Source organism: Rana temporaria, chromosome 3 (genome assembly GCF_905171775.1).
Source record: "Rana temporaria chromosome 3, aRanTem1.1, whole genome shotgun sequence".
NCBI classification, from domain to species: domain Eukaryota; kingdom Metazoa; phylum Chordata; class Amphibia; order Anura; family Ranidae; genus Rana; species Rana temporaria.
Window position 1 is genome coordinate 398,928,217 of NC_053491.1, and position 12,429 is coordinate 398,940,645.

At 41.9% G+C, this 12,429-nt stretch overlaps 1 protein-coding gene across 1 annotated transcript in view; it reads right to left on the reverse strand.

The window, feature by feature from the left end:
• ANTXR1 (ANTXR cell adhesion molecule 1) overlaps positions 1-12,429 on the reverse strand; it is a 267,298-nt gene that overhangs the window by 53,953 nt on the left and 200,916 nt on the right. Inside the window, exons 15-16 of the mRNA XM_040345902.1 lie at positions 10,384-10,479; positions 3,404-3,571 (exon numbers count right to left, since the gene is read on the reverse strand). Of these exons, the coding sequence (XP_040201836.1) occupies positions 3,404-3,571; positions 10,384-10,479 (264 nt within the window). The remainder of the gene's footprint in view (positions 1-3,403; positions 3,572-10,383; positions 10,480-12,429) is intronic.

The window sequence follows — 12,429 nt, forward strand, 5'->3', positions numbered from 1 at the left end:
TCGGGGGCGACTCCACAAGGCGTCCTGAAGACGACTTCAGAGGCGACCTGCAAAATGACCTCTGCGTCGCTCCTATTAGAACGATTCTATTGCATAGAATGGGATGCGACTCGTCAGGCGCCTGAGCTGCCTGACGAGTCGCCCCAGTGTGAACCGGCTCTTAGTAATTTTCTAGAAAACAAAAATGATTTTAACTTGTAAACAACAAGTGTCAAAAAGAGGCTCGGGGCTGAAGTGGTTGTTCAAATATAACCATATTTGTTCAATATAATTGAATCATTTGATCAGTGATGTTGCAATATCCTCACTTCTTTATTTACATGACCGGCAACTTCCGGCCAGTAAAATTAACGGGGCTGAGTGAGGTCACTGGTTGCTAATGGCATGGTGCGCTCTGACACCCATCGTCTCCTTAGCAACCATTGACAGATAGGAAGCCATCATAGATAATAGCAGTAGAAATACTGCTACTATTAACGATGACCGGCTCCCGCTGAATGGAATGAACACCCGAACAGCCAAAGTTCAGCCTGAACTTGTGTTTGGACAGAACCTTGAGCTCATCCCTAATTATATATCACTGAAAGATTTTCACCCATTGCTAGCCAAAACCTGAAATAAAGATTTTATTCTGATATATCTTTTAGCTGGCCTCAGGGCTTTTATGTACAGGTGGAATAGCACAGCAAACACTTGTACTTCTGAACCCTTGCACTACATTTCAGATTGCTGTGACCTCTTCTGTCTGCCAGTAACAATTTGCAAGCCATTGCAATGCTATGAACATTTCCTTCTGCCACATTTTCATTCCATGCTCTACTGCCAGACGCGAGGTGAAGCATTTATTTTGGGATCAAAAGAAAGCTCAGAAGTATTTTCATAAAACTTACATGGCAGTATTGCCTGTGATGTGTTTAGAAGACTCATTCTGCTTATACACAATCACACATTATCAGTGTGGTCCATGACACACAATTCGCAAGAATAAAATATTCTTTTAAATCTGGGCCTTTACAGAGAATATCAAGTGTCCCACAACAGACAATAGCCACAATAAATAAAATCAAAAAGCATAATTTATTGGAATAGGGTATGTATATTGGAATATATAATTCAGCCATAAAAGAAGGGACAGTGTATATTTTGTTTTTGGACGACTAAGCTTTGCAGACGTTAGCTGCTTTTGCAATCTAGAGTTAGCCATTAACAAAGAAACAAAAAAAACTGACTAACATGCTTGAGAGATGTCTTAAAGCTGCTATAGCTAAATGAACAATGTTTAAACATGTCCAGGAGCTGGTGGAGACACTGGCATTTGCATTCCATGAAGCAGGTTACAGTATACATAAGAGGGAAAAATAATTCCCTATACACCATAAAATAAACAGACTAAATGAAAGAACATGCCATGAGGGAAGATGAGGGAGGATGGAACAGGGGACCAACCAGGGGAGGGAAGGGGAAGTAAGGAAGGGACCAGAGGTAGGGGGACAGAAACAAGGGAGAGGGAGCCACTACAAGGCCTTTGGCAAATTAATTGCTGGGTTAAGGTATAGATAAGAGAGGAAATAATTCAGTTACCTACGTTAATCCCAGGAAAGTAGACATGGACACCATAGCGAGTATTGAGTGAATAGAGTAGAAAAAACAGAGGAGGGTGTTGTGGGAAGTTATCTATAGCGGGATGGTACAATTAGGGTTTTGCAGCCAAGGTGTAAAGTGGGCTTCGGCGAACTAGATTTAAATTTCATGGATGTGTTAAGCAATAATGGGAGGTAATACATTTGACAAAGGAAAACAATTAGCTTACAACACATTGAAAAAAAGTAGATTAGCTAGAAAGGAACACAGCAGTATTAGGAGTCGGTGACTCTTGTTGGCCCTGTCGTAAAACAGTATGTTGATTGGTTTGAGCAAATACATATCCTGAGTCTTTTTTTTGTTTTGCACCACCAAAGCCAAACTCTACATACTGTATAATCCATAGTTTCTGCTATGATGGGGTTACATACAGTATATAAAACATGGTTACATACAGAAAATATAAATCACACACTAAAGACACCTATATTACAATGTTCAGCAGAACACATTGGATATCCTATCCAATTTACAGTATAATCATATATGGTCTCTAATGAATGTTGGTTGTTGGATTGAAAACTTTTGTCAGATGGAAAAATAGATGGCATTAAGAGTGTGGCTGCTATAGCATAATAAAATATTGGTTGTGTTATTTCTATAAATGCCCTCTCCAGGGCTCATAAAATATTGCTGGATTTGCAGCTGGATATCGGGAGGCTCCCTTATTGTGAAAAGTATGAAAAGGGCTTTAAAATTCTGATTTGACCCACAAACCGCCAAATCCCTTTTTAGGGACAGCATGCTGGGATGAGGCCCCTGTAGTGCTCCTGCTTTCTACAACCCAACAATAGCTAAAACGTTAAATGTCTGAACATTGCAGCTCCTACCCTAACAGAAATGCACAAGGGAAATTTTGTGTTTACTTTTGGAAGAAACCATTTCTGTATACAGGGCATAGCTGAAGGCATGCCAAGCAATGGGTAGACACAGTCTGACCGCTACAAATAGTATTCTGGGAGTACTCAAGCTCACCCATCCCCACATATGACGTATGACATTTTGAAAGTGTTCACAACTGTCAGGGAAACTAAAATTATTTAGGATTATAAATGAGGGCTTGTTCACATTGTGGATTTTTACATACTTTTATGGGAGCTTGACAGGTGGTTCTGATCTCTGCAAATGCCAAAACTGTGTACTGAGCCTAATGACTTACTTCACACATTGTAGTTGAAGTTGAAGTTGGTTGTTGTGACATGGTGACCCAAATACTATCTGTAGTGGTCAAACCTTTGCTGTCCATTGCTCTTTAAGGCTTTGGTAATCCAGCCAAAGGCTTGACATAAAAACACTGTGAATTGAATGCTCTTCTGCAACCTACAGTGTCAGCAAGGCTTAAAGGTGTAGTTATACTCAAAGTTATTTGGTGGAGCGAGGTAGGGCTTCACCTCCCCACCATAAGTTTACGGGTGGTTAGGATCCTAGTAGGAAAATGTGAGACTGTGAAGTTCTGTAAAGTTCTGTAAAGAGCATAGCTTCCTGATGGCCAACTCTGATAGCATTATGGTGTCACTATGCCCTTAATGGGCAGTAACTCCCCAGAAAGATAGGAGCCATCTTACAGAAAACATTTAGCTATCGCTTTAGATAAGGGAAGGGTTGTGTTTTTCCCTGATGGAATAGTAGACATAAAAATACCAATTATTATTACAAGTATTTTACAGATTAGGCAGAGTCTTACACTTGCCTATGATAAAGCTATATCATATGTTATAAACTTGAACATTTTTTTATACCAGTTTATAAAGTCAAAGCCTACCTTGATTGGGGAGTACCATTTTCTGGACATATTTGGCTTGCCATAGCTGGTGTTGAGAATTTTTGGTGATGGAAACTCATATTCCTGTTCTGGCATCTTCACCCTGGCATTCTTGGCTTTCTCCAGTTTAGCGCCTTCTTCTGTGGACCCCCTCTCCCCCCAGCGAACCTGCAGCCACGAATGAAAATGTTAGATTGATTTTTTATATTAGTCAAAACAGCGCAACAAACCCAGGAATATTTAAAAATGCAACATGCATTTTAATCTTTGTGTAAAGCTTAGTCTAGGACTCACTGAACATGTCTACAATCTGCATAGGTTGTTAATGTACATAAATTGTTAAAAAGACAAATGAATGTATTATGAGAACGTGTTTTTTTTTTTTTATGGAGTGGGAGGTAGGGAATATATCTTTTTTGAAACCTATTGTTCTGATCAATGGACAAATCCTTCTGTTTAGCTCTGGACGGGAAAGTTAATGTTATTCTATCATCTAAAGAGCAAGTTCTGGCAATGTGTTAAATTAAACAAAATCTTTACAAAAAATAGGATTAAGGAGGATCATCTTGGGGGTTGGGTTCTTCTGCAGAAAGAAAATATTGAGAAGCATTTAAAGGGTCACTAAAGGAAAAAAATGTTTTAGCTGAAATGACTGTTTACATGGTATAGAGACATAATAGTTAACTGATTCCTTTTAAAAATGATTAAAAATAGATAAAAAAACAATCATATAATGTGCCTGCAGTGTAGTTTCGTTTTTGCATGTTGTTTCCTGGTTCTCTGATGTACAGAGAGCCACTAGAGGGCAGTCAGCCAATAGAGAGCAGTGATACTTTGTCTAAAACTCCTCAGCACCAATCCTGTTTCGTTTTACACACAGTAATCACACCTCCTTGATTAGTGACCACCGTGAGAAATCTCCCAGTACTGTGGTTATCAGGAAACAGGCAACCAGGAAGTGTCCAGAACAGAGAGGATTTACAGCAACATCAAAGCAAAAATGAACAATGAGGACATAGAACCAGTACTGCAGTAAGGTAAAGGAAGCTATTTAGCTAAAAAAAAAAAATCCTTTAGTGACCCTTTAAGTAAAAGAATGATGACTAAGGCATGAAAATACGTATTACCAGGGCTTTTTTTCCACCACCTCAGGTGCTGGCCCTGTGCTTGCAGGTCACTAATGTCACTAAACTAAACACGAGCGCTCCTCTTCTGGCACTGCCGGAAGCACCACAAAACCTTTGCCGCCCCTTTTCCCCTTCATTCCCCCCCCCCCCCACAATGGTCTCATTCAATACCTCTAGCGCTGGCAGCAGAAAGAGCTCAGAAGAGGAGCATCTCTAATTCAATCTGCTGTTGAAACATGTGCGGATGGGAAGGGAGCTCACTGTCCAGCCTCCGAGATACCAGCAGGATGCAACCTCCAGTAGTTTGTTCCAGGATGTGTATGGGGAGATAAGCTAGTGGGATGTTGTGGGGTGCCAAGAGGGTGGAAAGGTATTAAGGTGTTAGTAGGGAAAAATGTGTCAGTATAGCGATGTGCATAGCTGCGAGTAGGCAGCCCCATTGAAAGCAATGATAAGCTGTCAGCTCTTGCAGCTAATCGCTCAAGCAGTGATCGCATGCAAGTGTTTTTGATCAACCCTGGTCACAGGCAGTCTGCGTCCAGGGCCAATCACTCACATGTGATCACTGAATAAGTGAGAGCCAGCAGCTTCCCATTGTTTTAGGCCCCATGTACACTGCTGCTGCTAAATGGATGTTCAGAGGTAGTTGGACACTTTTTTCAACTGCCCCTGAACTTAATTAATGGTATCCTATGTGACCATGTACACACTCTTGTTTATTGCTGTTTTTAGGCAGTTGCGTTTAACAGCGTTTCTTTTAACCACTTCCATACCGGGCAGTTATACACACTTCCATACCAGGCCTATTCTGGCACTTCTCTCCTACATGTACAAATCATAATTTTTTTGCTAGAAAATTACGCAGAACCCCCAAACATTATATATGTTTTTTTAGCAGACACCCTAGGGAATAAAACGACGGTCATTGAAACCTTTTATCTTGCACGGTATTTGCGCAATAATTTTTCAAACGCCTTTTTTTTGGAAAAAAATTGTTTCATGAATTAAAAAAATTAAAAAACAGTAAAGTTAGCCCAATTTTTTTGTAAAATATGAAATATGATGTTACACCGAGTAAATAGATACCTAACATGTCACGCTTTAAAATTGCGCACACTCATGGAATGGCGCCAAACTTCGGTACTTAAAAATCTCCATAGGCAACGATTTGAAATTTTTTACAGGTTACCAGTTTAGATTTACAGAGGAGATCTAGTGCTAGAATTGTTGCTGGCGCTCTAACGCACGCGGCGATACCTCACATATGTGGTTTAAACGGCGTTTACATATGCCGGCGGGACTTGCGTGTGCGTTCGCTTCTGCGCGCAAGCTACCGGGGACAGGGGCGTTAAAAAAATAAATTTTATTTATTTATTTTTATATATTTATTTCTTTTTTTACACTTTTTTTTTATTTTATTTATTTTTTTGATCACTTTTATTCCTATTACAAGGAATGTAAACATCCCTTGTAATAGGAATGTGTGTGACAGGTACTCTTTATGGAGAGATGCGGGGTCAATAAGACCCCACATCTCTCCTCCAGGCTGGAAAGCATGAAATCGGTGAAAAAAAAATTCACCGATCTCATGCTTGTGGTTGCTTAGCAGCCGCAATCGCGGCTTTGTTTACTCACGGGGACCCGGGCGTGACGTCATCACATCGCGCCCGGGTCCTCCGACGGTCATAGAGATGACTGGTGACCATCTGGTCACCAGTCATCTCTATGCTTCCTGCGAGCGCCGGACGATTCGTTCTCCGGGCCCCCGATGGCACGGGAGAGCCCGGAGAAGCACCAGATGGCGGCGGGAGGGGGGGTATGTCCCCTCCCGCCGCCTGTAAGAACGATCTAGCAGCGGAACCACCGCTATGATCGTTCTTACGTTGTGCAGAATCGCCGGCACAAGAGAAGGATATCTGAATGATGCATCTAGCTGCAGGCATCATTCAGATATCCACCCGGAAAGCCCAGGACGTCATATGACGTCCACTCTGAACGGCAGAGGTTCTTTGTGGACGTCATTTTACTATGGGCCGGTAGGGAAGTGGTTAAAGCAAAAAAATGTGTTCAGACGCTGAAAATGTCCACGTTTCATATGCAGAACGCAGCTAAATGCAGCAAAATGCAGCTAAACGCGGTAACCTGTGTTTAGCAGCGTTTTGTTTATGGGTGTTTTTAGTTTTTGGTCATTTAAAAAAATAGACTCTTCTAAATGCAAACGCAGAAAAACGCGGCAAAACGCCGCTAAACGTGGCATGTAAACGCAGCAAAATGGACGTTTTAAACTAGGGTTACTATCTGTCAAGTTAAATGCTGTCCACATAGACCATCCTCCGCACCGCCGGGTCTCTCTCCGCTGTCAGTCTGCAATTGTGACCGTGAAGACTACTCTGCAGTAGAGCGATCAGAAACTGAGGCTGAAGTGCTCGTGGAGCGCATCGTGGAAGGGACGACATCAATGGCAGTGTGGAGGATGTGGACAGCTTTATCCCGGATGACTGCATTCTTAGATGTGCCTGTTTTAATCATCAACCATGTGAGTTTCTAAATGTTGTACCTTCATTAAATATAACCATATTGCTACACTTAGAGGCGCCTCTCTATAATTTCATACTCGGTTGTGATGTGACGCTACTTGTATATCAAGTCAAAATGTATTAAAAAAATTAGCTTGTCTTGCAAATTACTCTCAAACCAAGGTTTTACTGTATACAGTATTTATAGTATATAAACGTTTGCAATTTTTGATTATTTATTCAAGGCGGTGGATCACTTTTTGCAGTATATGGCGTGTGTACTGGAAGAAATATGAGGCTGTCCTTGCTGATACCTTTGTTTTTAAAATGTTTCATGCTTAGAACAAGTAAGCAAATGTTGTCAAAAACTGAAACAGGTATGCGCATAGGGAGTTAAACTTTATTTACTTGTTCTGGATCTTTAAATTTAAATTTAAATGAACAAACCTAGAGACAGCCAGTAAACTGATATTTTCAGAAGAAGGTCAGTGATTTTTCTGTGCTCCAGTTTTCATAAACCAGACCAATTATTCTTAAAAAGCTGTTGGCATGATATGTGACACACAGACTGGGGATAATATTATGAAAGACCCAGTAAAACCAGAAAATGCTCAGAAGTTCTATTCTAGATCTAGATCATGGCCAGTCTCATACACATCAAAGCGGGTCAGACTGCAGGAACCATGCTCCCTTATTCCCAGTTGTTGAAGCCTCCCTTGCTGTGGAGCCAGATATGACTATTATGCAGTTCATTTGGTGAGAAGATTCCAAGTTTACAGAGGATAGTGACAGACAAACTAATTGTTGAAAGCATTCTTTCTGTGTATGTTCGTGTCGTCAGGCATAGGCGTGCGCACATATAACAGGAAAGGGTATACCCCCTAAATGGGACTTTATAAGCCAAACACAGTTAAGTATAAAAACTATGTTTATTTGGACAGAGTAAGCATGTTAGCACTTGGTACAAACTCACTGTGTGCACCTAAGTGCATAAAAACAACGAAGTGCACATGAACAGTAAAAAAACACCAAAAACAATGTGTGTGCCAATGAAGGCAGAAAATTCACAAAACAACGAACAAACAGTACATAACATAAAAGCACTCTCCAATGGGCGAAGTAGAGTAGCCCGACGCGTTTCTGGTTTTATTCAAAACCCTCATCAGGGGCCACAGGAGCAGATTAGTGCAGGTTACAGGATGAGAGTGGATCTCACCCAGGATCGTTCAGGCTTAGTCCAAAAAGATGTATCAGGGGAGGATGAAACTATAGCGTCCAACCCAGCCCTAGCTGCCTATTTCCGAGAGGTGGAAAATTAAAGGGCCCAGGACCTGCTGGTATATGTCCAGCTATGTAGTGTCCTGCCCAAATTTCCAAAAACGTTTCCTTAGGCAGTTCCCCTCGTTGGCCTAAATAGACCGGGAGGATCAAGAAGCCTGTAGTGGCGTTGTCCCAGTGTGGATGGGTGCCTCACAGGGTGTGCCAGGTGTGCCCAGGCACACCCTAATCACCCTTTAAAGCACAGATTCCCCCTACTTTCCTGGCTCGCTCCTTCCCCCTACAGTGCTACCAGCTTCCCTCCTCTCCCGCCAGCTGTTGCTGCTAAGATGTTTTAGGATGAGTGGAGGAAGGGGCCGGTAAATATGTAATTGACCATCCCCTTCCCTTTCTGAATGAACATGGTGACGGTGAGTGATCAGTAGTGTGTGTTTGAGGTTTGGGGTGCATACGCTAATGCAATAGACTGCGCACACCTACTGTATGTTGTCAGGTCATGCATTTAGAAAAAAAGGAGCATCTTGCTTCAGCTTACAGCTTCTGAGGGCAATGGGGAGCCTGACATGCCTATCTTTGCTTTCAAGTAGATTTTTCAGTGCAGGTTTTGCTGAAGAGAGGCAGGTTGTAAGTGACCACGTCTTTTTTTAGGATAGGAGTAACAGCAGGGGCAGTGGGATGAAATGAATGAAAACTGACTGAATGAAAAATACTAAAAGTGTGTACCTAGCTTAAAGGGTCACTAAAGGAATTTTTTTTTTTAGCTAAATAGCTTCCTTTACCTCACTGCAGTCCTGGTTTCATGTCCTCATTGTTCGTTTTTGCTTTCATGTTGCTGTAAATCCTCTCTGTTCTGGACACTTCCTGGTTGCCTGTTTCCTGATAACCACAGTACTGGGAGATTTCTCACGGTGGTCACTAATCAAGGAGGTGTGATTACTGTGTGTAAAACGAAACTGGATTGGTGCTGAGGAGTTTTAGACAAAGTATCACTGCTCTCTATTGGCTGACTGCCCTCTAGTGGCTCTCTGTACATCAGAGAACCAGCAAACAACAGCAAAAACTAAACTACACTGCAGGCACAATATATGATTGTTTTTTATCTATTTTTAATCATTTTTAAAAGGAATCAGTTAACTTTTATGTCTCTATGCCCTGTAAACAGTCATTTCAGCTAAAAAATTTTTTTCCTTTAGTGACCCTTTAAATTGAATGTAAACCTGATTCATGAAATTTGAGCTGGGCACTTAAATCTGCAGTATTTTGTTATCTCTCTCCTGAACTGTTCCTCTATTATTAGCCTGATAACTCCTGACAAATTCTCGGACACTTTAGACAAAAGCAGCCTGAATCTTCTGTCTGGGGAGATTGCTGAAATAGATTAACAGGGAGCTGGCCCTGTTACAAAACACCTCTGAGAGTCTCTCCGTATGATGAGAGGAGGTGTGTGCCTTCCCTCCAATCAGCAATGTTAGATATCTTGGCTATATGCCCAGACATCACACTCTGTGTTAACCAGGAAGAGAAAATCTCCTAAAAGATCTGAACGTCCTAAACAGTATATACATGTGAAGACAGCAGATATATATGTAAAACCTATGTAGGGAAATTTGGTTCATCTCTATGAATCATCTGAGGCTGTTCACTTCATTGGGTGTATGGAGGGTTTACATTCACTTTAAGCCATGAGCACTAGAAAAAATCTGTTCTGTGATGTGGACTCACAAACTCATGTATTAGAAGAGCATGGACCAGCTAGGATGTATGCTGATATCCTCTGAAATATGGGTAATGTGTGCCTAGTATAGGCTTCAGAATATTTGCTGTTTCATCAAAAAGCTGACTGAAGGTGGACTGACAACACTCAGCTCATTGTTACATAAATGATTGCTTTGTCAAAGTGGCCAGCCAAGCCAGTACATAATTTTTTTTTAACATTGTAGTACTGAAGTACTGAAAACACATAAATTGACTAACACATAAAAAAAAGAAAAAAATATATACAATATTAGATCACCAAAACGCTTGTTATACAGTATTTATAATAAAAAAAAAAAATTACCTCCATTCTCTTAATTCCTCCCACTCCTCTTCCACCATAATACGAAGCATCTACTGTGGGCCATTTCTTTTTGGGAAGACCGTCTTCATCTTCATCCTGTCCAGAAGAATACAGATAAGGAATAATGTTGCAAGTAAAACTCTTGATACTGTGATAAATACTAATTTAAATTGTATGTAAACCTTAACAATAAACTTATTTTTATGCTGGCCATACATGTGTCTAAGGCCCCATACACACGACCAAACATGTATGCTAAAACTGGTCCGCGGACCAGTTTCAGCATACATGTTCGGTCGTGTGTAGGCGCGAGCGAGCAGAATTCCAGCAAACATTTGCCCGCCGGGCCTTTTCCCAGCGGGCAAATATTCCTGGACTTGTTTTAAAACCGTCCGCTGGAATCCTGCCCGCTCGGATATGTATGGTCGTCTGTACAGACCTACCGTAAATGTCCGAGCGCCTGCCGTCCCTCGCATGCGTCGAATGACTTCGACGCATGCGTGGAAGCATTTAAAAGGCAGGCCCGCCCACGTCGCATCATCATCGCGTCATCGTCGTGGCGACGGCGCGGACACGCCCCGCGTATTGTTTACGCGCGGACTTCTGTACGATGGTTAGTACAGCCATCGTACAGAAGTCCCCAGGGCAGACATGTACGGTGAAAACGGTCCGACGGACCGGTTTCATCGTACATGTTTGCCCGTGTGTACCCGGCCTTACTGGCTGAAAAAAAACCTGAATTAATTTCTCCATACACACATTCAATGTGAATGCGGGAAGTCTCCCTGCTGTGTCATTGTATTATTTAGTTTTTTTTTAGCATTCAACATAATAAAGAAGGGAGATTCACTTTAAAAGGTTAGTTCACCTTTTCAGAAAATTAAATGGTAAACACCCTACACCCTCTGCTGCACTGACCTCATGGATGATACAGTTTCACCATCCACCCAGCTCAGTACAACAGTCCTGTTCTTCCTCTTCTTTCCATAGGGATGCTGGGATGGATCAGACCAGTTCTGATTGGTCAGCGCAGTCATGGGCCAGTATGAACCAACCAGAATTGCTCTGATCTTTCCCAGCATCCCTATGATAAGAATAGTGTGGTTTTCAAACCCCAGCACTATTGCACCATGGACGATGAAACTGTATCACCCATGGAGGTAAGTGCAGCAGGGACCGGAGGGGTGAGGCGGGTGTGTGATGTTAGTTCACCTTAAAAAAAAATCTGAAATAGTGAACTAACCCTTTATGCTTAGCAGGGCTCGTTCTAAAGTCTCATACACATGATCAGATTTTCCGCGGACAAAGCGTAGGACTTTTGTCCGAAGGACGTTGGCCAGGAATGTGGATTGCATACAAACGGCAAAGAACTGTCGGCCAACAAACGCAAAACTATGTGTTTTTTCAGCTCTTTAGGGCCACCTATTGGGCAACTACTGCTAATGTTGTGTTATGGTTAGCATTGCTTTCTGAGCATGCGTGTTTGTACTTTGGAGGTTTGTCCGAAGACACACATTTGTTGTGGGAACATTTTAAAGCATGCTATCCCACATTTGTTGGCGGAAAATCTGACAACAGCCTGTCATCACGCAATTCCCGTCTGAAAAAATCTGATTGTGCCTTACTGTATGCCTTGTATACACGGAATTTCCGATTGGGATAGCTGTCTTGCATACACACTGCCGACCAAATTCCGTAAAACACTACGACGAGCCGAGAAAAATTAAGTTCAATGCTTCCGAGCATGCGTCGACTTGATTCTGAGCATGCATGGTTTTTTCTCGGAGTTCCACACAGACGATCGGAATTTCGGATGGACTTTTTTCATCGGAAATTCCAAACGTGTGTACAAGGCATAAGTCTCACCTCTGGTACACAGACCATATTCTTCATTTACTGGTTGTGCTAGCCCTAACCTGGCACATGACTTTGTGAAAATATGCGGCAGAATTTTTTTTTTCTTTGCTACCTATAGGCAAAGGCTTAGTGTGCCTAATGGGAAGTTTGGCCCTGGACATGTAGGCTGCAGTGATATGCCAGGACTGA